The sequence below is a fragment of the Tupaia chinensis genome, unplaced genomic scaffold, assembly GCF_000334495.1.
Source record: "Tupaia chinensis unplaced genomic scaffold, TupChi_1.0 Scaffold000455_1, whole genome shotgun sequence".
Taxonomy (NCBI): domain Eukaryota; kingdom Metazoa; phylum Chordata; class Mammalia; order Scandentia; family Tupaiidae; genus Tupaia; species Tupaia belangeri.
Genome location: NW_006159963.1, coordinates 279,386 through 306,362, shown reverse-complemented (window position 1 = coordinate 306,362; position 26,977 = coordinate 279,386). Strand labels below are relative to the sequence as shown.

General features: G+C 39.3%; 1 protein-coding gene across 1 annotated transcript in view; it reads left to right on the top strand.

Moving 5' to 3' along the window:
- MEGF9 (multiple EGF like domains 9) overlaps nt 1-26,977 on the top strand; it is a gene marked incomplete at its 5' end in the record, with an annotated part of 117,732 nt that overhangs the window by 77,888 nt on the left and 12,867 nt on the right. The window contains one exon of the mRNA XM_027774559.1: nt 23,863-24,002. Within this exon, the coding sequence (XP_027630360.1) occupies nt 23,863-24,002 (140 nt within the window). The remainder of the gene's footprint in view (nt 1-23,862; nt 24,003-26,977) is intronic.

Sequence of the window (26,977 nt, the reverse complement as noted above, 5' to 3'; positions counted from 1 at the left end):
GAAGATAGAACAAAACCTCATAACTTTATCTTAAAATAGCTTTATTCAGTGCCCTAATTATTACTCCTGCAATTACACTAATCTCTAGTTTAAATTACTTTTTTTTGGGTACACTTCAACAGTTTTCCTTGGAAGTAGTTTTTTTTATTATTTTAAGAGAGATTTTTGCTAAAGGGCATGTGCACTCATTGGAGACACACACAGAGAGAAAGGGAGATCTCCTGCCAGGGATATGCCACACCATAGTCCCTACTTCTTCATTCTCCTCTCGAGATTTTGGGCATGCGCACACATGTGCCTGGCATGGGTTTCAAGCTGCCAGGTCCCAAACTTGAGCCATGGTCAGCCACGTAGGATTCCAGCAGCTTAACTGCTATGTCACCTGCTCACCTTTGGGAGTAGAATTTTTAAAAAAAGGTTATTTCATTTATTATTATTTAATTTGACCAGAGACAGAGAGAGAGGAAAGTGAGAAGGTGAGCTACCAGGTCTAGGACTCAAACCACAGTTGGCCAAGTGGAAATCCAACCCCTTAAACACCACACCACCTGCTGGCCCAGAATTAGAATTTTTAAAGGCAGTCATCATGATTAGAGTAGATAATTCATACCCTTTATTCTATCACAGGCTATTTGTTTTGTTAAGTGTTCGTAGTGCCAAATGGCTTGGGCCTTAGAAGATATTTTAAGCACATTATACCAAGTATCATGTTACATTCACAGAAAACCAAATTAAAATTTGAATGTTAATAGTCAGACAGAGGCTTTTTCAGCGAAAGCACTGAGCACACAGAGGATTAAGTATAAATAACACATATCTAATACAGTCTGGAATGCTCTTTGCGTTTCTCAGTGCATTTCTGTCTAAAAGTCTCTCTTCAACACAGAGCATAATCTGCTCACCTGGTCTTCTAATTATTAACTAGATATCAGCTGTAGTTAAATGAATGGGGGGAAAAATTCACCTTTTTTCTCTGGCTATTGGTGACCTTTGTGAATATTAGCATGTCACAGTGAGTTGACATTGTCATTGTTCAAACATTACTGCCTCTAAATGATATTGCAGAAATCTCTCCTTGCTTTATTTTATTAAGGAAGGCACTTGTAGGCCCAGCTTGGGATTTTTAAAAATAAATATTTTAAAGTTTTGTTACCGATAGTATTAAAAGATCATTTAGGGCTGGCCCTGTGGCCCATTGATTAGGGGAGCTGGCTCTCACATGGCCATCCACAGTTTGAAACACAGCCCCAGTGGGTGGGAAAACATGCCAAGGTCTCATGCATGTGTGCCGAAGACCACGTGGAGAAAGGATTGTGGCATGACCAAGCTTCATTCAGGAGAATGCTTTCTCTTCTCTCTCTTTGTCCCTCTGTCTCTCTCTGGTGAGTGCATATACCCTCTGGAAATAATGATAAGATAACTTATTTTGCTCCTTCTGAGAATGTCCTCTCTATTCTATTCTATTTTATTCTATTCTATATTTATTGTTTGTTTGTTTGTTTTGGAGAGGTTTATGCTATAGGACGTGTGCGCTCACCAGAAAGACAGAGAGGGACAGAGAGACAGAAAGTGAGAAATCACCCCCCCAGGGGGGATGGCCATGCTGCAATCCCTTCTCCTTCATTCTCTTCTTGGAATCTTGGGCGCGCACACATATGCGCCTGGTGTGGGTTTAAGCCACCGGGTCCAGGACTCTAACCGCTGTCAACTACATGGGAGTCCAGTGACATAGCCATTATGCCAACTGCTCGTCCCAAGTATCCTCTCTAAATCTCTGGTTTTATATATGCAAATAGTACAAATAATAAAGTTCATAGAAACGCAGACTGCTGTATCAAGGAATATGCAGTATTTGGTGAATAAATAACTACCTTGATTCCACATATTGCGTTTATGTATAGGCACTTCAGTAAACCTTATGAGAGATAAAAGGAAAATAAGATAATGTGTCTCATTCCAAAAGGACTTCTGATCTAGTAAGGGTACTAAGGAATATATATGAATGATTATAGTACAAAGTAAAATTGATGGCATCACAAAATTTGAAGATGAAATGTCTACACCAGCCCTGGTGCCATGATGTGACATGATGCTGATGTAACAGGGGACCCCAGGTCCCAGTCCAGGGTCTCCCTGTGCACACCAGCCATGTGTACGTGTACCAGTGATCCTGGCTGGCTGGGTGGGTCATGCTGTGGAGACTCTGCTGAACTGACTTTAAGTCTTTCTCTGTCTTTCATGTAAAAAATAGACAAAAACAAAATAAAAACCTAAGATAAAATGTCAAAAGGATTAAGAAGTTGGAAGACATCACTTATAGCTGGAAAAATCAAGCTGAATTCATGGAGGAGGTAGATTTGAATCCTAGTTTTGAAGAGAGAGTAGGATTTAGACATATAGAAGTGAAAATGGTGGGAAAGGACTTCACAGAACATGGAGAGGCGAGATTAAGCTCGCAGGGATGGGCTTGCAGAGGACGTCAGGTGGAAGAGGAGCAGGGGCAGCAGTCAGTCTGGTAAGTCTTGCTGGGGTCAGGGCACAGAGAGCCTTCAGAGTCAGACAGGTGGTTCGGCTTTTACTCACAGTTTCAAAGCTGGAGGTAGATCAGCACCATGTGACAGCAGCAGTAGAACGGGAAGTATGAGTGGGGAGAGAGCACAGGCATGGTGACAACAGGTGAGGGACAAAATCAGGGAAAAACAGGATGATGGGAATACTGAGAGGATGGAGGGTGGTGCGAATGGTGATGTGCCATGACAGCATTGTTTCTGTGTATACTTCTCTAGACATGCTGTGGTTTTTGCATTAACACATAAATCTCAAGGTAGTTTGTATTTCTAGGTTACGTTTACGGAAATGTGCAGTCCCAGGGTTCCTTCTCAGGTCCCCACCTCCTCCCCATACCTACCATTCTCTCTGTTGTGGGTTGCAGGAATTGAATCTGCTTCCCTGTGCTTCAGCAGTTGCTGCCACCCACGGCATCCCATGGGATTCTTATTCCCCCCTGAGCCTTACTGCTGAGTGTCAAACAGTGTCCCCATATCCACAGGCTTTCTGTGCTGCTGGAAATACATCCAAGGGCCCTTTATTTTTAAGAGTTTCAAAAACTCTTCATCTTTACAGGGTTCATTTGGGGGTAGCACACATAATAGGTATGGGGAAGGTGAATGTTAACTTCCAGAATTTAAATGGAAAGATCAGACCATAGTTACACTGCACATTCAATAGAAGAGAGATTAATTACATGAAACTGAACTAGTGAAATAGAATTTTTTGACTTTAGTCTAAAACATTACTGATCTTCTTCAATGGTTTGATTTCCCTATTTAAGGATTTTTGTCTTCTCTTGAACTGTTGATAGGTTCATCTACCTACTATTTGAACTGAATCCTAATCTTTTTCCTGGCTTTAAGTTTTAAGCAAATTTCTCTGAACATTTTTTGATTTTGGTCTATTAAACTAAAACTTTTCTTCTGGAAGTTAAAAAATGCATAAAAAATACCTGTTAGTACCTATTTTATGACAACAGTAAGCTATCTAGCCTCAGCTTGGTGCTACTTTATAGTATATTCACCTTACTCACTGAGGTTTATGCCTAAAGTCAGACATGTCTTCATAGATATGTATTTATTAGCTGTGCTTGCTATTTAAAGTTTTTAAATTAATTAAGATCTTTAGTGAATCAATAAGATATGAAAAAAAGGCATGGAAAACAACTGTAGGTGTCAGAGACAGTGTGAGAGAAGAGGGAATTGGCAGAGGGTGAGAGGTAGGGAATCAAGGGGGGAAAGCAAAATATATAAGAAACAAGAAATAGAAAATTATTAGTTGATGATAAGATGTATGGTAGTATCCTTGATCCTTGAGCCAATATACAATGTATTCTGGATGGAAAATCTCATTTTATATACTGTATGATGTACATTGGATGTCTAAATTAAAAAAAAATAGAAAAAAGTAAGAAAAAAAAGAAACTTTAAAACCTTAAAAACATGTTGTGTTTTCTGGTCAGTAGTTTGATTTCCTTCTGAGATGAAAATATGAACTACACAAATTGACAAAGATTAATAAAATTGTTGGTGCCATCTCCAACTCCAGAATGAGCAATATTAACATTCATTGAATGTTTACTAGGTCCAAGCCAAGTGTTTTACATATACTGTCTTGTAGGGATAAAGTAATGAAACTGTTATTCACATTTTCTAGATGCAGAAAAAGAAACTTTTCCCCTGAACAGACTAGTAAGTGGCAGAAATAGATTGACACCCACATGTATCTGACTATCCTGCCTTCAGTAGGTCTCAGCATTTGTTCACTGAGTATCTGGACCTCTCCTTATTTTCTCAATAAGCCTGATAACCATCCTGTAGTTTAGCTATCCTACAGACAGATTCTTAGCATTATAAAAACATCATCTGATTGATCAAGATAAGAAGATATCATCATCAGTAATAAGTCACGTGCTATCACCCCCCCCCCAATATAAGATGAGAAAGTTGGGTTACATCAAGATTTAAAACCTTAGTCTAATTGTTATAGACATAAGCAAATAAACAAACAAAAAAAAACTAAAACAGAGGAACACTATACAATACCTAACTAGTCTTTTTCAAAGTGTCAAAGTCAGAAGAGAAAAGAAGAGAAAGAAAACTGTCAGGTTGGAAGAGGCAAAGGAGACATGCGTGAATGTGAGGTGCTGTCCTGGATTGAATCCTGGGGCAGAAAAGGGAAACACTAGGGAAATCTGGATAAAGTCTATAGTTTAACTAGTAGTTTTCTAGCAGTCCTTATTGCTCAGCTTTAAAAAAAATCATGCAGTGGTTCTACAAGAAGTTAAACACTAGGGAAGTTGGGTGAGAAGTAGATGAGAACTCTCCTTCCTACCTAGCATTATAAAAACATCATCTGATTGATCAAGATAAGAAGATATCATCATCAGTAATAAGTCACGTGCTATCACCCCCCCCCCCAATATAAGATGAGAAAGTTGGGTTACATCAAGATTTAAAACCTTAGTCTAATTGTTATAGACATAAGCAAATAAACAAACAAAAAAAAACTAAAACAGAGGAACACTATACAATACCTAACTAGTCTTCTTCAAAGTGTCAAAGTCAGAAGAGAAAAGAAGAGAAAGAAAACTGTCAGGTTGGAAGAGGCAAAGGAGACATGCGTGAATGTGAGGTGCTGTCCTGGATTGAATCCTGGGGCAGAAAAGGGAAACACTAGGGAAATCTGGATAAAGTCTATAGTTTAACTAGTAGTTTTCTAGCAGTCCTTATTGCTCAGCTTTAAAAAAAATCATGCAGTGGTTCTACAAGAAGTTAAACACTAGGGAAGTTGGGTGAGAAGTAGATGAGAACTCTCCTTCCTACCTTTGCAACTCTTCTTCAAATCTAGAACTATCAGAAACGGACAGAAGTGTTTCTTGGAGTAGTCTGTCAAAGAAATATGGGTAGCATTACTCATTATGAAAGCATAGTTCGTCCTAGTAGCAATTCTTAGTGGTAAATCCAGAAGAGGAATTAGGATGAGGAAATGAACTTACTTTGTTGGCATTCATGAAAACCTGCCATTTTAGATGTATGACATTATGGTTAGAACATAAATTCTTAGCTGGTTTTAATATCCTTTTTCTCTGAAGTTTTAAAAGAAGAACTTCTAAAACTTATGTTAGTAGACTGAGGCTAGAATAGAAGGACTTTTGTTCCCACAGAGAAGGCTTTGTCTTCCCCTGTGTCCCTTGAAAGAAAATTAAATCAGCATGACTTTTTCCATCTCAGATGGCTTTTCTCATATCAAGAAATATGCTTCCTAGAGGGTAGAGAGAAACATGGGAGTCTTCATCTTTCTTCCTTTTTTCCCTCTCTGGAGATGACTTCCACTTCAATCAGAGAGATATTTGAACTTGATTTCTCTACATTTCCTCTAGAAAGGGACATCAGCCATGATTATTTAGACATTCAACGTATGTAGGACTTGTTTTAAAATGATGAATTCCATTATTATGGTTCAATATAGAGAAATTAATTATCCAGTATGTTAGACAGTAGTCCCCCATTATCCATGGTTTCGTTTCCTTTGATTCCAGTTACCTGCAATTAACTGGTATCAGGAAATAGGTAAGTACAGTCCAATAAGAGATTTTGATAGGCCGCATTTATATTACTTTTATTACAGTATGTTGTTAATATTGTTCTATTACTAGTTATTGTTGTTCATCTCTTATTGTGCTTAATTTAAATTTAAACTTTGTCATTGATATGTATGGATAGGAACAAAACATCGTATATGTGGGATTTGTCATAGTATATACAGGATCCACTGGCATGTACTGAGGGTCCTAGAGCATATCCTCTGTAGATAAGGGGGGACTACTATGTTCAGTATACCTCCACAATATTTTTTTTAATTTGGTGGAGGGTGCTTGTGCTTACCAGGAAGAGAGGGAGGAGTGGGATGAGAAAGCACCGCCATGGGGGATGGTCATGCCACAGTCACTTCTCCACTTTTCTTTTTGGCATTTTGGCCATGCATGCACACAAGCGCACATGCCTACGTTTTTCAAGCCACTGGATCTGGGACTAGAACCGTGCAATCAGCCATGTGGGGCCCAGCTGCTTTAATCACCACACTACTAGCTAGTCCAACAGTTTGGGTTTCTAAAACTTGTTTCTATGCTTACAAATTCAGTAGTTTTCCAGGGAATGTTAATTCTAATATCTCTAAAATCATTTGAAATTGGTAGAATCTCTTTCTGTTGTACATTTTTTGATTTGAGCCTAATAATAATCCTGAGAATGATTATCCACCAATTACAGATCAGAAATAATGATCGAAAAGGTTACGTGTGGGCTGGCCCATACCCTAGTGGTCATGGGAGCTGTGTTCCACATAGCTGACTGTAGTCTGAATCCTGGCCCCTAGTGGCTTTACACATATGCAAGGTGCATGTGCGGGGATACCCCAAATCCCAATAGGTTGGAGGAATGGAGGAGAAAGGATTGCGTCATGACCATACCCACTTGGGGGTCCTTTCTCCATCTCTGTCTCTGTCTCTGTTTCTTTCTCTCTGTTTCTCTCATGAATGCACATGTCCTTTGACAATTGAGAAAAAAAAGAGAAAAGCTTGGATAGCTACTAAATACAGAATAAGGAGAGTGAACTCAGCTTTTTCGGTGCCATATTCCATGTTCTTTCTGTTCCACTAAACTCCCATGGCATTCAGAGCTGGGTTAGTATGTGCCCCTGTGCTTCAGGAGCTCGTACCTAAGAGAGAGAGACACGTGAAAGGAAGTACCGAAGAGATGCGTTTTTCTGGGCAGAAGGCCAATAAAATTGGATAGATTCTCAAAGGGAAATGACATATCAAGTTTAGGAAGTTTTATTTTAAACACTATACAGGAGGGGCCAGCAGGTGGTATAGTGGCTAAGGCACTGGACTCCCACATGGCCAACCGCAGTCCTGTACGCAGCAGCTTGAAAATCATGCCAGGCGGAGAATGGAGGAGAGGGGATTGTGGTGTGGCTATCCCCGGGTGGGGGCGGGGAGAAGGTGATTTCTCACTTCCCTCTCACTGTCTCTCTCTAAGTGCATGTGCTTGATGGCAAAAAACAAAACAAAACAAAACTATACAGGAAGGACGTAGACATGTTTCTTACGTTGCCAAAAGCAGTGATGAAAATATGGCTTATACATCAAAGCTACAATGAGTTATTACCTCAGTCCAGTTTAAAAGTTACGATGTCTGTTATCAAAAAAAGAAGAAAAAGAGGAGGAGGAAGAAGAAGAGAAAGAAGAAGAGGAGGAAAAGGAAGGAGAAGAGGAAGAAGAAGAGGAAGAAGAGGAGGGGCTAGACTGTAGAGAAAGAAGAGCTTTTATGCTAGTTGATGGGAGTGTAACTTATATAGTACAGCTATTATGGAAAACAGTTTGGAGGCTCCTTAAAAACTAAAAATAGAGCTACCTTATGATCAGTAACCCATACCCACAGGAGAGAAAAATCAAACCTATGTATCATAGGAGTGCGCTGTACTCCTTTATTACCGCACTCTTCACAGTATCAAAGATACGGAACCAACCTAAGTGCCCAACAGCTGAAGAAAGGATTAAAAAATATAGTACATATGCATCATATTCTTAATGAAATGCTATCCAGCCAGTAAAAAAGGGATGAATTCCTGTCATATGAGGCAACATGAACAAACCTGGAGGAAACAGTGCAGTTTAGTAAGCCAGGCACTCAGAGACAAATACTGTTTGCTCTCATGTATTAGTGGAAGCAGAAAGATTTGATTACATTGGAGTGGAGAGTGTAATGGTGGATACCAGAGGCTGGAAAGGGAAAGGGAATGAGGTGTGGGGAGGACCCAGTTCTCAGGTACGAGAGTGCAGATAAGTGAGTGGAATACAGCGTGTTGTAACACAACAGGAGATCCAAAGGTGGGGTTGCAGGGCACTTGCTGCATCACAGTGGCTGGACCTGAATTGACTTGGTTTTTAATTGCCAGCAGGTGTATGTACTCACCAGAGAAAGAGAAAGAGAGAGACAGAGTGAAAAAGAGAGGGAGAGGTAAAGAGCACCTCTCAGTGGAGCATGGTCACTCTGAAATCCCTTTTCCTTCATTTTTCCATTCCTTTGGGATTTGGGGCATACACTCACATGTGCCTGGAATCTTTTTCACTCCACCAGGGCTAGAATTCAAACTGCAGTCAACCATGAGAGATCTGGCTCCCTTAACCACTAGGCTATAGGGCCAGCCTGAATTGACTTTTATTTTAATTTTTTAAGAGATTTTTGCTATCGGGTGCATGTGTTCACTATAAAGACAGAGAGACAAGGGAATGGCCAAGCCACAATCCCTTCTCCTTTATCCCTATAGGATTTTGGGCATGTGTGCACACATATCTGGTTTGAGTTTCAAGCTGCTGGGTCTGATACTTGAAGTACAGTCGGCCACATGGGAGTCTAGCACCCTAAACAGTAAGCTACCTGCTGGCCCTGATTATTTTTTTAAATAATTATTTATGAGGGACCAGCAGTTAGCATAATGGCTATGTCACTGGACTTCCATGTAGTGGGCTGCAGTTCGAGTCCTGGACCCAGTTGCTTAAACTCACAATGGGTGCATGTGCTTGCTTGCCCAAGATCTCAAGAGGAGAATGGAGGAGAAGGGATTGCAGCATGGCCATCTGCCCTGGGGGGTGATTTCTCGCTTTCTGTCTCTGCCTCTGTCTGTCTTTCTGGTGAGCACACACGCCGTATAACAAAAACCTCTGTAGAAATAAAATAAATAACTCTTCAGGAGGTATGGTGATTAGGGCGTCTGGATTTCCACATGACCTACTGTGATTCAAATTCTGGAATCAGTGGTTTGAAAATCATGTGGGGCACATGTGTGTGCATGCCCAAAATCCCAAAAAGAGAATGGAGGAGAAAGGACTGCAGTATGGCCATTCCCCCTAGGGGGTGATTTATCATATTTTCTTTTTCTCTGGTGAGTGCTAAACCTTATGCCAAAAGCTAAAAATCAAGCATTTCTATTTATGAATAACAAGTTGAACAAAACAGAGCTGAAGTAGGGAATCCCTTTCACCATAGCCACAAGATGTATAAGATACCTAGGGATAAACCTAACTAAGAAAGTCAAAGATCTTTATAAAGAAAACTATGAAAATCTTAAAAAAAATATTGAAAGTGACATATAAATTTTAAAAATTATTTTTAAAGAATTATTGATTTAATTTTATTTATTCTTACTTTGATGTGTGAGAGAGAGGGAAAGTGAGAAAGCAAGCTGCCAAGTCTGGGACTCAAACCATGGTTGGTGACATGGAGTCCACCAACTTAACCACCATTCCACCTGCAGCCCCCTGAATTGAGTTTTTAGAGAGTTCTGTAATGAGGGGCTGGCAGGTGGCATGGTGGTTAAGGGTGCTGGACTCCCACATGGCCAATTGCGGTTTGAGTCCTGAACCCGGTGGCTTGCTTTCTCTCTCTGGTCAAATTAAAATAAATAAATAGATAAATAAAGTTAAATAAGTCCTTCTTTTTTAAAGAGTTCTATAATGGAATAGAGTATCCAGTAAAACAGATGTTATAGATATTTGAAGGGAAAGTTTTTATAGGGAAATATATTAGCTTTCTTGACTTACCTGTTCACTGAAGAAGCTCCCTAGTCCAGGAAAGGCAACAGGAGGAAGAGAAGAAAATTAATGTTTCGGAACCACTGTTACATTCTGTGCTTGACTCTTTGTACATGCAACCTCTCTGACTTCCCATGACACCCCTCGCCCTTGATTTTAGAGACTAAGTTACTGAACAGCATGGTATAACTAATAAATCGCAGTGCTTAGACTTAAGCATAGATCTGTGTGCCCCCCCCCGACTCTTCCCACTGTACCCTGAAATAGATGGACACGTTAGATATGGCAGCGTGAGTTTCTCAGTGTAGGCGCAGGACTAGATGTGGGTGAGGATGATTCATCCTTTGGTACTGGCCCACAGAGACATAGATCTAGAAATCAGATCTGGGCTGCAGTGAAAGTAAATATTGCATAGAAGTCACCATTAATGAACACATACACAGAGAATCATTGAGAAGAAGGGAAGAATCAGGGCATTAGAAATCTCACAGCAGAGTCTGTAGTTTGCAACATCAGAACCCCTTGCTGGCTGGAGTTCAGTGGCAGGCCTTTGGCCTGTGAGAGGTCTGAAAGCCAGTGTCATGGGCCTCGTCACTGGTGAGAAGTGGGGAGGCAGGGCAGCTGGACTCAGGAAACAGGTGTGGGTAAAGTAGGCATGACAGCCATAATTCAGTCATTCAGAATGTAGAGGACTAGGGTCAAAGGAACTGGTAACAAAGAGGGCTTGAGGGAGACTGAGGTCGACTGCCTACGATGTCCTCTCCTTAGGTCAGGATTGATGCCAAATTAAGGGCTCAGCACTAAGCCTGGAGGTGGAGCATAAGCAGCTTTACCAGTCAGGGCTAGGGACATAAACAATAGAGTGAAGTAAGTACAGGGTGTTCTTCCAGCCAATCTAGTACAGAGGTTCTCCAGTTATGGCCCCCAAATAGCAATATCAGCGTAACTGGGGGATTGGTTAGAAATGCGAAATCCTGGGCCAAACCCCAGACCTACTGAATCAAAAACTCTTGGACAGGAATCAGCAATCCGTGTTATAGCAAGTCCTCCAGGCGGTTCTAAGTCATGCTCAAGTTCGAGGACCACTGATCCACTAGACAATGTATTGTCCTGAACAACTGGAGGCCAGCTTATGTGTAGAAGAAACTCAGAACTAAAAAATAAAATAATAATAATAATAAAAAAGCATTGTTCAAGGCAGTCCAGCCTCTATTCTTTGTTTCTACGAGGGTTATGTAACCTAAAGAGTCCCTTTGGGCAGGATCACAATATAATATTGAGGTTAAGCAAAATAGATTTTTCTTTGAGGGCTAGTACAATTTTTTTCTTCTGTCTGCTTCATCCTTTAAAGAACAAACCCAAAGGATCACTGTGATACAGCATTGATTGCCCGTCGTGGGCCAGTCATTAAATGTCTCCTTTGCCTCACCCAGAATCCGGTTTCCAAGACTTTAAGATGTTTATTTAAATGTGGCATAAAGAACCAATATTAAATGCATGGGAAACGTTAAATGGACTAAAATGCAAACAAACATTGCACTCTGACGTCATCACTTCTGAATGGACTCAGCTGAGGTGGTGCAGACGGTAGGGGTGCCGCTGCATGATGCTGCAGACCACGTGGGGACGCTCTAGATTTGTATTCAGAGTCTATGATCCTGGGTAGCTGCAGGGCTTGGGGGAGGAGGCCCTGTGGAGGATGCTTCTCTCTACATCTGTCTCTTTCTCTCTCATAAGAAGAAAATAAATAATAAATGTTAGGGGAAAAAAAAAAAAAAACCAGAGAGAGAAGTCATCATGAATGAACGTAGAACAGATCGATAGACTTTGGAGCCAGATTATACAGTCATTAAACAAAGTCTGTATGCTTATCATGCACCAGGCAATGTGCTAGGCACCGGGAACACAGCACTGGAAAAAGCACATACAGACCTTTAATTTTTTAGAACTGACATTCCACATGGGAAAAGGGATAAACAAGAAAATAAAACATAGTATATTAAATAGTAAGAGATACTATTTACAAATTTACTTTATATTTATGATAGAGTGCATTTACATAGGAGAAGGGGAAGAGAAAAAGAGAGAAAGAATTATGAGCCCTCCCCCCATCCCCCCCACACACACACACACAGGCTTGGGTCCTGGGCACTCACATGCATACCCAGCATGTTTCAGGCTGACCGGGCCAGAGATTCCAGTTATGCTCAACTCACTGTTTCTGGCTTCTCTCAAGTAGCTCATTACTGCAGTGCCGCAGAGCTGGCCTGAAATGGCCACACAGTTTTAGATAGTGTGGCCAGCTAAGACCTTGTTGAGAATATGGCATTTGAACAGAGAAAAAAAAGAAGTAGGGAATATGCCCTGTGGATCCCCTGTGCAAGATGACTGTGGGAACCTCCCTAATGCATTTGAGCCACGTCAAGGTCAGGAGGCTGAAGTGTTGTAAATGGAGAGAAAGGGTTGGGAGGAATATGTAAAACAAAATGTGTGCATTGATACTCAGAACACTGTTCTTTCAACTTAACTATATTTTAAAAAAATTTATACGAAAACATTATAGGGAGGGTGGAATAAAGTTATAGTAATTTAGACAGCTTGGGTCAGAGATAGTCCAGATGGATAAACAGAACACAAAAGGGAGCCATGATGAATGAGAGAGTCTTGTAAGAGGCTTCTAGTGTCTTAATAGTAGGTATCAGAATGCTGGTTTTCTTATTTCTTAAAATTGTATTGTCTTTAAATTGATATTCCTCTATAAGAATGATATATTTCACAATTTAAAGATAAAGACTATTGGTGGCACAATGGTAGCACAACACTGCAATTCTTTTTTTTCCTTAGGTTTTTGCCATAGGACACATGTGCCCCCAGAAAAAAATAGAGAGGGAAAGTGAGAAATCACACCCCATAGCCCTGCCACAATCCCTTCTCCTTTATTCTCCTCTTGGGATTTTGGGCACACACACACACATGTGCCTGACATGATTCTCCAGCCACCGAGTCCAGGATTCAAACTGCAGTTGGCCATGTGAGAGTCCAGTGCCTTCACCACCATGCCATCTGCTGGCCTCAACACGCTGCAGTTTCGGAGCCATGTGGGAAAGTCCCAGATGGACTTCCCGTGAAGGCTGGATGTGCACCAGCATACCATGATCCCAGGTGGATGAGGTTGGGGCTGGATGGCAGCGTGAAGACCCTGTTACGGGTCAGTCTCTCTCTGACTTGCTATTTTATAGAAGAAGTAAATAATCCTTAAAAAATAAAGATTTTTCAATAAAATGTTAGAAAAAGCAAAAAAAAAGCTTTATAAGGAAACTGGCCGAATAGGAGCATTTGTAAATAGTGCTAGATAGGGCAAGGAAACTAGAACTCTCAGATCTTAAAATTGAATTGACTCAGGTCAATGTCTCTTGTATCTTTGGCAATTAAATTTTTTACTCTCATTCATCAGGGGAGATATATAAATGAGTGACAATTGAGCCAGGAGAATATGACCATAAAAAGCTGCATCTAGGAGTATTACAAATATATTAAAAGGAGCATGTTAAATCCTTCTGGCTTGCCTTTATTAAGTACATAGAGGTAATCTATAATTTAGGAGAGGGAGAAAGAGAGAACACTGTATTAGGAGATAAAAGACCTAGGTTCTAATTCTGACTACCATTTGTGTGACTTTGAAAATTTATAATTAACATCACAGAAGCTCTACTATTTGAAGATATTGATAATATTTTACCATGTTTTCAGCTCCTACTCCTCAGAGGGCACTACATATGTAAACTTAGTTAACTTCACAATTTTTTGTAGCAAGAATTATTATTTTTCAAATGTGAACACTTAAGTTGCTCAATATTCAAACAGAAAGAAAATGATAAAGCCCAGATTTATGAATATCATGGAGTTGTTTCAAGAACTTCATTAAATAATGCATGTATAAATACATATTGTGCCGGGATCAGCAGTTGGCATAATGGCTATGTCACTGGACTCCCATGTAGTTGACCGCAGTTTGAATCCTGGACCCTGTGGCTTAAACTCACACCGGGCACATGTGCTTGCATGCCCAAGATCCCAAGAGGAAAATGGAGGAAAAGGGATTGCAATGTGGCCATCCCCCCCTGGGGTGATTTCTCTTTCTGTCTCTCTGTCTGTCTTTCTGGTGAGCACATGTGTCTTATAGCAAAAACCTCTCAAAAAAAAAAAAAAAAGAAAGAAAGATACATATTGTGCCATGTACTTTACTTATAACCCTGTAGTAGGAACTCAGTGATTGTTAACATTGTCTCCTGACCACTCCCTCCCCTGTGGTTCAAATGCTTAGAACTTGGCTATTACAACTTGGGTCTCAGCACCGTCAATATCAGCATTTCAAGTTAAACAGGTTTTTGTTTATGGAAACAAAGCCACCACTTCTGTTGTCCTTTCTGTGACGAAATTAGTTCCAAATCATAGGCATCCCAATTTAATTTTTAGAACACAGATACACACAAATCATGTATTAATAATTACCCTTCCACTTAGTAAGTCTTTTACATGGCACAGAAGAAGACAAATGTTGGGCCGCCCACCTTGGCTGAGGGGACCTTGGCCCACCTTGGTTGAGGGGACCGAGCTCGCACCTGACCAGCTGCATAGTTTGAGTCTTTACCCAGTGGCTTGAGGGGCACACAGGGTGCAGGTGAGTATGTGCCCAGAGATCTCAACCGAGAGGAGAGGTGGAGGGGAAGGGGTTGTAGCATGACCTTGTGCTGTTGGGGGGTTGCCTTTTCCCTCTCTGTCTGTCTCTGCCAAGTGCATATACCCTCTGGTAATAAAAATGTTTTAAAAAATAGACACTTTAACATATTTGAGAAGAAACTTCTTTTCAGTGTGTATCTGGACCTCATTTTTTGTCTCTACATTTTTTCTATTCTTTCTTTCTTTTTAATTGCCAGAGGGTATGTGTGCTTGCCAGAGGGAGCTAGAGAGGGAAAGGGAGAAAGCTCTCTCCAGTGGGTGTTGGTATGCCACTATCCCCCTCGTCCATTTCCTGTCGGGATTTTGGACATGGACTCACACGCGTCTCGCATGTTTTTCAAGTTGCCAAGGGCAGAATTTGAACTGCGGTTGGCCATGTGGGCTCCAGCTCCATTAACCACGAGGCTACAGGCCAGCCCATGCATTTCCTCTTTCCAAAATGACATTTGAAATGCAGAAATATCTATCTGACAATGGAATAATTGTAAGGATTTGAGAATTTTTTATGGCAGTATTTTTTCCATTAAAAAAAGAAAAAAGAAGGGTGTGAGGAATAACTTTTTCTAGTTGAAGTAAGTTAGCCTTCACAGTTGTGGCTTTAGAAATATGACACTTGATTTTTTTGCTTTCAAGTTTTACTTCTGACTTTTCAAATAAACTTTTGAAATTGATTTTGGTAGGATCAGTTCTCAGAAAATATTTTTTTCTACTTCATAATCTTTTTGAGTATTAAGAATTTCTGTCTGAATATGGATTTCCTCTAGACATATTTTATACTCTTTGCCCTCAAGAATACCAGGAATGTTTAGCATAATAGCCCAATGTTTTCAACAATAAAGCTATCCTCTTTTCTCTCCAGAAAAGGAGCTTTGCTCATTGCATAATAGTCTTTTCCATGACTGTGGAAAGACAGAACACTAAATGTAGATGATTTTTTGACAAAATGTCCAAGTATTGAGTTTCTTTTATAACAAAAAGGGAGAAACTACTATTTTTATTACTTTTACAAAATCATGATGCAGACATGAAATTAAGAATTATTGATAACTTCTCAGTTGTTTACTTTCCCATAGAAAAACTTCTTCTAGTGAAATCTTTTTCTAGCTATCTTTTAAATTTTATTTTTAATATACTTGGAGAACTTATAACCAGCAATTTTCTGTTGATTTCAAAATCTATTTTAATTATAGTTTCAGTCTTTTTCCACACTAAATAATTTTTAGTATTAAAAAAAGGAGGGAGAAGAAAGTTGATATATCTACTTACCTATTTTTTCTGTTTCTTGTTCTCTCCATGTTAGAATTACCAACATGTAAACTGTTTGAGGCAGAAGGAAGAAAGCTAAGACTCTTGAATGACCATAAATGAAATAATTTCCCCTAATTAGAACTATCTTTTTAGATATTCTGTGAATTCTTGAGTTAAAGTTGATAACATGATATCTAGACATATATATATATATATATACACACACACACATATATACACACACACACACATCATCTGTATCTTGTAAACTTTAGGAAGAAAATAAACACAATTTTTAATAACAAAAAATACACTGAGACATTTGACAATTTAGAAATAAATTATTAGCTAGTCGGTACAAAGATAGTTCAGATCTAGCTGGCTTTGATCCATCTCATGTAGGATTTTGCAGATCTTTTCTCAGTTGAAAATTTTTCTTTTTCGACACTGATCCTACTGTTTTTTTATATTGTACTCTCTTTGCCTAGCTACATTTTTGCTTTAAACTAATTTTTTTAAGAATTATTTAATTTTATTTATTATTATTTTTTTAAAATTTTGCTATAGGGCATGTGCGGTCACCAGAGAGAAACAGATAGAGAGAGAAGGAAAGTGAGAAGGCAAGCCTCCAGGTCTGGGACTCAGACTGAGACCAACCATGTGGTAGTCCAGCCCCTTTGCCACCATGCCACCTGCTGGGCTCTAGCTTTAAACTCTTTTTAAAGTTTATTTTTTCCAACACATAGTCATGTGTATACATGCACTCACCCCACAGGGCCTTCATGCCAAATGCCACAATCCATCTCCAGTCTCAACCAGCCCAGGTCATGGGCATGTGTGCCGGCCTGCTGTGTTCAGGGAGGTCCTGGGATTCAAACCCAGGACTTTCTCTGTGTTGATTCAGTTGTGTCACCACTGTCTGGCCCACATTTTTACTTTAAACCTTTAGGTTGCCAGGAAAGTCATGATATATTTTTCTATGCAAATATGCTTCATGACTTTCCCAGCAACCAATAGTAATTACCCTTTAATTTCTTGCCATAATTTTAAGTTTGTTAACGGAGTTTAGAAAGTAAATAACAGATGGGACCAGCAGGTGGTGTGGTGGTTAAGGCACTGGACACTCTCATGGCTGACCATGGTTCGAGTCCTGGACTTGGTGGCTTGCTTTCTCTCTCTCTCTCTTTCGCTTTCTGTGTCTTTCTCTCTGGTTAAATTAAAATAAATAAATGAACAAATTTTTAAAATTAAAAAAAAAATAATAGAATTTTCCTGTCTTTTTCTACTGAGCATTCTGGTGTGTTCTTAGCATTCTCCCAGATCTTGAGATATTCAGTATTCAAGATCAGGAAGTATTATTATCTTCATTGTCGCTTTCATTTTTGAGAACCAATGTGCCAGACATTATGTTGAGTTCCCTGTGTATGCAAGCTTTAATTCTTGCAATAACCTTACAAAGGTTGGTTAATCGTCTTCATTTTAGAAATGAGAGTACTGAGGCTAAAAGAGAATAAGCACTTTGTACTAGCTATTCTATTTGTACCTAGTAGAGCTGGACTAGGAACCAAGCTCTCCCTCATCTCCTAAAGCTATTAGGTCATTGGGAAAGTAATGACATATGTTTTTTTTTTTTATTTTTCTATGCAAAAATGCATGACTTTCCCAAAGATCCAATAGTTTTTTGTTGTTTTGTCATGATGCTTCTCTTCCTGTATGCTCCCATCCCACCTAACCAATGTGATTATAAAATAATGGAATTCTAAAGATTCTCTACTCAATTTTCTTAAATAGAACAGAACCTTTAAAAAGACAATTTAGTAAGTAATTGTGGGACAGAAATATGGACCATAAGATAACACACCATTGAATTTCCTTTCAAAAAATTAGTAACTATCGGGACCAGCAGTTGGCGTAATGGTTATGTTGCTTGACTCCCATGTAGTCAACCGCGGCTTGAGTCCTGGACCCGGTGGCTTAAACTCACTCTGGGTTCATGTGTGTGTGTGCCCAAGATCCCGAGAGGAAAATGGAGGAGAAGGGATTGCGGTGTGGCCATCCCCCCCACCGGGTGAGATTTCTCACTTTCTGTCTCACTGTCTCTCTCTGTCTTTCAGGGGAATGCACATACCCTGTAGCAAGAAAACCTCTCCAAAAAAAAAATTAATAGCTATTTATGTTGGAAAACATAATATTTGTTTATATAAATTTTAAGAAGTACTTGAAGTGTTAAAACTTGCAGTAGTAGTTTATAGTCATGTATGAGTAAATTCTTTAACTAAGCATTGATCTTATAAGAAAATCTGACAATTCCATTTGGGATAATTTAAGAAATGTGTAGGATATACTTAGTTATACTTGATATAACTTAGTTACACAATGCTCTTGCTTTCTTTATAAAAAATTCTATATTCTTTCTGATATAATTCTCTGTACAACATTGTTCCTACAAGTATGTACTTCACTACTACTCATATCTGTAAGGGGGGACATCACATGAGTAAATTCCTTTTTTTTTTCCTAAAGAATTATTTTATTTAACTTTATTTATTTATTTACATATTTTAATTTGACCAATGATGGACAGAGAGAGAGAGAGATAAAGTGAGAAAGCAAGCTGCCAGGTCTGGGACTCAAACTGCGGTCAACCATGTGGGAGTCCAGAGCCCTTAATCACCATACCACTGCTGGCCCCGAGCAAATTCTTTCTTAAATTCTTACTTAACTGATCTCAGAAATAGAGATCTCTGATTTCTATTCAAAATGTAGTCTTGCACCCTTATTCTCCAGGTGGGAAGCTGTGGGTTTTGGTTCTTTCGTTTCGGTTTATGGAGAAGTGTAAGTGGTCTGTTAACAGACTTCTGTGGGGGATGGGGAGTCATTGCATTTATTTCATTGACCTTTGCTTCAGAAGGCCTTCAGCAGTCTTTAACAGAGGGACTCTATGAAAGGGAGTGTTATAAAGGCTTTCTTCTGTGAAAGAAGTCACACAGGCAAAGCTTTACATTTGCTGGTGATTTAATTCTTACACATGCGGAAATTAGCTGTGGGCCATGAGTAACATGACCACTGCTAGTGTAGTCTCACAACCAAACTTCCCCTTTATGTTCTATATTTTTATGTTTAAAGAAAGAGAGAAAGACTACTCTTTTCCTATTGTTTTAAAATCTTCTAAGTGAGGCTTGATATCTAAACTCAACCGCTGCTTTATGAAGTCACTCATAGTTTTGTTTTGTTTTTTCCCCTAGAGAGAGATTTTTGCTATAGTGCACACGTGCTTTCCAGAGACACAGAGAGAGACAGAAAGCAAGAAATCCCCCCTCCCCAAGGGGGGTGGCCATGCTGCAATCCCTTCTCCTCTCGGGATTGGGCAAGCAAACACACACACACACCCAGTGTGAGTTTAAGCTGCTGGGTCCAGGACTTGAACTGCAATTGACTACATGGGAGTCCAGTGATGTAACCATTATGCCATCTGCTGGTCTCTGTCACTCATGGATTTCTTTCTTTCTTTCTTTCTTTTTTTAATCAACCCCCACAGAGCAGATTCAACAGGGAGAAAGATGCTTGCCTAAATCAGTCTTTTGAGAGTCCAGAGCAGAATCATGAAAGGAAAGTCCACTTGTCGGAATAACTACTGTTTGGGAAACACCACCTTTACTTTGGTTATGGGTTATTATTATTAAGTGATTATGCATTCCAAGGTAATACCGTTTTCTCGTAGGTGGTAAATTAGGCAAACAAAGTAACTGTTTATCCTTTTATATACTATCTACAGTCTTGAGAGGAATGAGGAGCAAACATGTTTTGATTAACATTTTAAACATCTTAGAATTGGCTAATGAAGTATTGTTAGCCATTCCTTGAAAGGTACATAATGTCCTTTGAATTTTCTGATAGTACAGTGGGACTCAATTGACCAGTTTCTTCCTTGTTGAGTCATAAGATATTTCGAAACTTTGAATTTCATGGATACAGTTTTTCTTTACTAGATGTCAAGTTCTTGGGATATTCGTGTGTAAGACTGTATCTGAGTGTGGGGGAAAGATTTTTCTGTTTCACAGTTACTGAAGAAGCATCTTGGTAATATAAATTTCTATTGCATTGTTTAAAATTCATGTTCATCTTTTACACTAATTTAGAGTCAAATTTAGAGTCAAATTTGGGGGTAAGTAGCATAGTGTAGTGAGAAGATTTAGCTTTCCGTAAATAAAACCTGACGTACTGGCTATGAACAATAACTCTCACCTCTCTAAATTCCCACATTATTAAATTGAGGATTATGACCTACACCTAGTAGAATTACCTTGAGGATTAGAGAAAATATACATTTAGTAGCACAGGCCCTCTATAAAAGTAGCTCATTATCGTCTTTATAACTATTATCATTTTTGTTTCTCCTGATTTCAGATGCCTCTATTTTATATTTTCTGTAAAATTATTTGTTAGTCATGAAGTTATATAACCTAATATACTAGTTGCTTTAAATAGGACTACAGAATTTGATAGGTGATTTCTGGGACCAGCAGATGGTGTAATGGTTATGTCACTGGCTTTCATGTAGCTGACCATGGTTTGAGTCCCAGACCTTGGTCTTAAATTTAGGCCAGGTGCATGTGCGTGCCCAAGATCCTGATAGGAGACTGGAGGAGAAGGGATTGTGGCATGGCCATCCCTCTTGGGGTTGTGGTGTGAGTGATTTCTCACTTTCTGTCTCTCTGTTTCTGTCTTTGCAGAGAGCAAAAATCTTTCTTAAAAAAATTGATAAGTGATTTCTTAGTATATAAGTTTTTTTGTTGTTGTTGTTATAGACCACAGATTAGTTTGTTTAACACCCATCCATGCCACGAATTCATAGGGAATAGGTTCCAGTAGCTCAGGCTCCTTTCCATTGGTTTTCACAAAGTGTGCTTCTCTGGGTGGAGCAGGATGGCACTTTAGTTGAACCCAGGTACCTTTCTCTTTGGCTTCTTTCTTTTTCTGGTCATTTTCCTTCACACGTTTTACGAAGCTATCTCTGCTTTTAGAATGCTTAAATGTTCAATATGCACATTAATTCTCTTGGCAAGAATCTTGCCCTTCACTTGTTTGTTCACAACAATGCGAACAGATGCTGGATAACATTGTAGACTCTTCCAGTTTTGCCCTGATAACATTTGCGGGGCATTCCTTTTTGAACTGTACCCATTCCCTTAATGTCTACAATATCACCTTTCTTGTAGATTCACATATATCTTGCTAAAGGAACAACTCCATGTGTTCTAAAAGGCCTAGAGAACATATATTGGGTGCCTCTCCTCTTTTCCTTTGTGTTCGTCATTTTGGTTAATTACTGGAAGATGGCGGTTCCGGCCAAAAGGCAGTATATAAGGTTTTGAGATATGATTAAGTGTATATTATATACATGAATATATAGTATCTATTATTTACATGAACCTGGCTTTCTTTCCCTTCTGGACTGGTTTGTTCAAGTAAAGCCCTAAAAATATTCCTTAAAATGTCTTTTTAGCCTCTTTTGTCATTCTCTGAGATATTACAGAGAACTAAGATAAGTGAGAGAGAGAAATAAATTTCAATTCTAACTGTATAAAATAGGTTTTTAGGGACAGAAGGCAAAACTCTTATTATTGAGACCTGGTTGATGAACTGAGAGGCATGTCTCAAATGGTTTTAGGAGAAAATCCTTAGGCTTATATACTATAAGTAAAACACACTTGGCTGAAAGTAGCTTTACTTCCACTCTGAAAAGTTCAACCCAGAGTTCCAGTAACTCTCAAATTTAGAACATCTATTTTTATTACAGAAATAGGAGTATAGGAAATAATAGGGAGTTACTTCAGCTGATATGCGTAAGAGCTGTGTAAGTCTTAACAATTTAAGCTTGAGCCCCTGAACTAAAATTAACAACCCCACAGGGGCTCGCTGTTAGCAGAATCTCTAAAAAAGTATTTGAAAAGCAGTTCTACCTTAAATGATCTTCCATCCAATGCGACTGGTGCCAAATTCTGCCTAGATGGAATCTAAAATTTTGAGGTCCAAAATGAGCATATAAAGGAGGCTCACACTTTTGGACAAAAGGAAAAGTACTTTAGCTTTTTTGAAAATCCTAGTAATAAGTGTTGCCTTTCTTTCTATTTTATTTTATTTTTCAGAGAGATTTTTTTTTTGCTATAGGGCACATGTGCTCACAGAAGAGACAGAGACAGCGAGAACTCAGTTCCAGGGGGGACGGCCACACCGCAATACCTTCTCCATTCTCCTCTCAGGATTTTGGACATGCGCACACACACATACACCCAGTGTTAGTTTGAAGCTGCTGGGCCTGAGACTCAAACCGCTTGACTATGTGGGAGTCCAGCAACGTAACCATTACACCATCTGCTGGTCCCAGCATTGCCTTTCATTTCTTTTTCCCTCTCAGTGCTTATTCTAAAATTCAGTCTGTGTATTTATCAAGCATTTATTTATCAAGTGTTTACTAAATGCCTACAACAAACCTGGCACTATTCTAGACTGGAGGACACCAAGATTGCGAGGCTATGGCCTTACTTAGTAAGGTGTATGACATGAAAGCAGTTAGTCATGCTACACTGTCCCGTACTTGTGATGAGTCCAAAGGATAAGGAAACCGCGTGACATGGCCCTTTGTCTCAGGTCTTTCACAATCTAACTGGAACAAGGCTTGCACATATGAAAGAATGAAGAGCCAATCCCAATTAGGAAAGAAAGATCTGATGTGGAGAATGTGAAGTCAGGAAGCTAAAACGTCTCTGTGGACCAGTCAGAGTAAAATGTTGCAGAATAAAAACCTTGAAAGCTGGCAGAAAAAATTGTAAGGTGAAGAGTATGATGTAGGAATGACAACACCACAAGATATTTGGAAAGAAAATTTGATAGAAATTGGTGATATATTGGATATGAGAGAGAAATCATAAGAGTATCAGAAGAGTTGAAAATGATACCAAAGGTTTAATTTTTTAATGATTAGAAAGAGAATCATTGATGTACTGGATATCTAAGGAAAAATCTTCTGAACGGAAAAATATGGATTCCAAATTAAATATAAATATATTACTTCAGATTTTTAGTCTTTTTGGGGGGATTGAAAATTTTTATATAGATTTAATCCCGAAAGCAAGAGATCTCCACTATAGTCCTATTTACTTAACTGTGAATTCTAGCTCAGATGTCAGAACTGTGATTTAAATACATCCTAGACCCAAAGTAGAGAACCATGTCAAGTTTCTAGCATCTAAATGGATAGTTGGCATATTTCTTAAGCTTTTAATCTTCATATTATTCAACCCAAGGCTAGGGTGGATGAAGGCTAGGTGGTATTTCTTCTCCTCAGACTGGGAATGATGCTGATGGAACTGTGAAATGATACAGGATGAGAGGTGGCAATGACGCAAGTTCAGGGTCCCAGTGCTTGGTAAACAAAGATTTCTAAGCACTGGGAACTTGTGTTTTCCATGGATCCTTTATCATTTATGTTAAATTACCCGTGTACAGAGGATTAGATCATCATACATAATTAATATTAGTACTATGTTAACTGACTTATAGTCATGAAGTTTTGCAACTTTCAATTCAAAATAAAAATGACTCAATATGTCTAGCAACTAGAATCTCACTGAGACTGCAATGTTAAGATAATCTATAATGAGATGTTGGCAATAAAACTTTCAAACCGATTTACGTTTCTTCATTGTCTTTGCTTTTATTTACAGTTCTGGGAAATGCCAGTGCAAAGTGGGCGTCACCGGCTCGAAGTGTGACCGATGCCAAGATGGATATTATGGCTTTAGTAGGAATGGCTGCTTGCCCTGCCGATGCAATAATCGATCTGCCAGTTGTGATGCACTCACAGGTACATACCGTCTTCAAATTTTGTCATGTGATTATTCCATTGTTCTTTTAATCCGGGCGACTTTCAGCTCTAGGTTCATTCTTTCCAAATACTTTATAAAGGATTTCCCTCTCCTTTTGTTCATTTATTTATTTAAAAAACACTTTTTTTTAGAAATTTTTACTTTGGGCATGTGGGCTTGTCGGGAGGAGGGAGAGAGAGAAACAGAGACAACGAGAGGGAAAGTGAGAAATCACCACCTCCTTAGGAGGAATGGCCACACCTCAATCCCTTCTCCTCCATTTTCCTCCTGGGATTTTGGACATACACCCACATGCACCCAGTATGAGTCTCAAGCTGCTGGGTCTGGGACTTGAACTGCAGTGGGCCATGAGGGAGGCCAGGGACACAACTGCTGTGTCATCTGTCGGCCCCAAGGTCTTTCTCCTCTAAGTGGGATATAAATCATAGCAATCCTAATTCCTGCTACAACAACTTGGAAAAAATGCATACTTTTCAAGGATCTTTTTGGTTAGAGAGTTCTGTAAGCTAGGAAAACTACATGAATTAAAATTTGGGAAAGGATCTAACTCTTTCTAGGTAAGGTGATGGCCACCAGCCATTGTTTCTGCTGCTCCACAGCAGCCGAGCCAGTCTCCCTAGATCTTTTACAGTACCAGGCACTGCCTCTCCTCACTTCCAATTGTTCTTGCGGCAATGAGGCCGCTCGCTGTCTTACAAGCTGACCTGTCCTTGCTCTGGAGATGATTTAAGCTCAAAGAAATTCTCATGGTTATGAATTCTAAACACATCTAGGAAGGAGAGAAATGAATGATTTCTCTCTTTGGAAGTGTAATAAAAATGGAATCTGACTTGAAAGAGTGCCAATACTTTAAAACTGCAAGTTTATATAAGACCTGTCTTTCCTTTTTATCTCAAATGAGATTTTTTTTTTTTTTTGAGCAGCGCTGTGATACGAATGCCCTCTGGTGGCCACTTACTATTAATACTTTTTCACAGTCATTTTCTCCCCTCCAGTCTTTCTGTGTACCTGCTCTTCTCCTAGTGCTTTTCATTTTGGTGACAGGCACTATTTACTCAGTTGCTCAGTTCCAAAGCCTAGCAGTCATTCATGGATGCCCTCTTTTTCTTACTGCAAATAGCCATTCTGTCAGCAGCTTCTATCAGGCCTGTCTTCAAAACACTCCGGACCTGACCGCTGCTCCTGACCTTTGTTGCATCATCCTTTCCCAAGCCACTGTCACCTCTTTGAACTACTTTGGCACGCTTTCATCTGGTCTCTGCACCTCCTGTCTTATCTCCCCACCCCCTGACCCCTATCCATCACTGTCCAGTCTTCATTAACAACTAAAGCAGTCTGTTTAAAATGTAAAACCAGATTATGTTATTCCCATAGTTAAGCCCTCCAGTGACTTCCCATTCCCCTCAGTAAAGTTCAAGGGCACACATCGTGGTTGAGGCAGCTGGATCCCACATGGCTGACTGTGTAGTTCAAGTCCTGGACCCAACAGCTTGAAAAACATGCCAGATGCCATGTGAGCATGGCCAAAATCCCGAAAGGAAGGAGAAATAGAGAAGAGGTTGTGCATGACCGTCCTGTAAGTGGGGTGTGTGTGTGGGGGGGCTTGCTTTCTCACTTTCTCTCTCTCTGACACGTGCCCAAGTACATGTGCCCTCTGAGAAAAATTTTAAAAATAATAATAAAGGACAAACTTCTTTCCATGGCCTATGTGATTTCACATGTTTGGCCTTTCTTTCTCTTTGCCCCTTATTTGCTTAGGCTCCATGTTGGCCTTTTTTCACTTGTCAGCTTTAAGTTTGTTTTCTGTTCTACAGAAAGGATCAGGCATTCCTTCCTACAGCAAAGTATACTGCTGACCAGTTTATATAAAAGCTATGGAATGACAAAGTAAATAGGGAAATAAGGAAAACACTTTTTACAGGTGACTAGTTATGTTTTCAGTGTTATCCTTGAATTTGATTGGAAAGGAGCCCTACATTCCTTTCTTTGACCAGTTATTTTCTTTTTACCCCTACAAGATTTTTGAGATGCTTAGCCACAGAATATAAAATTGTCTTCAGGAAACATTCAGTCTTTCTTTTTTTTTTCTTGCTGCTCCATACTTTAGGCATCTTTCAGCAGAAAATGTGAATTTTTTTAAAGAATTACTTATTTTAATTTTATTTATTATTATTTTTTAGAGAGTTCTTTTGCTATAGGGTGCATGCACAAGCCAGAGAGACAGAAAGAGACAGAGAGACAGAAAGCAAGAAGTCACCCCTCCCAAGGTAGATGGCTGCATTGCAGTACCCTCTCCTCTGTTCTCCTCCTGGGGTCTTGGGCATGCATGCACACATGCCCAGTGTGAGTTTTAAGCCACCAGGTCCGGGACTCGAACCAAGGTTGACAATATGGGAGTCCAGCAACATAGTCATTATGTCATTTGCTGATCCTAATTTTATTTATTATTATTATTATTTAATTTACTATAGGGCACATGTACTCACCAGAGACAGAGAGAGAGGAAAAAAAAAAGCAAGTCACCATGTCTGGGACTCAAAATATGGTCAATTCATGGGGAGTCCATCACCCTAGCCACCATGCTACTTACCTGTCATCCTCGAGAATGTGAATTTTAAATCAGTGTTATATTTTGGGGGTTCCAGGTATATATATATTATTTATCTTAAAAGAAAGATCTCAATTTTAGGGACCAGCAGTTAGCGTAATGGCTATGTCACTGGACTCCCACGTAGTCGACCACGGTTCACGTCCTGGACCCGGTGGCTTAAACAACTTGAAAATTAGAGGGAGGACAGATGAGTTCTATTCTTAGAGTTGCTTTCATTTTCTACTTTTGAGGTAGCTTATTTAGCATGTAGGGTTATTATTATTTTTTTCTCGTTAATTTCTCATTGCAGGGTATAACATAAAACAAACTGAGATAAAAATTATTCTGGAAAAAATTTTAACT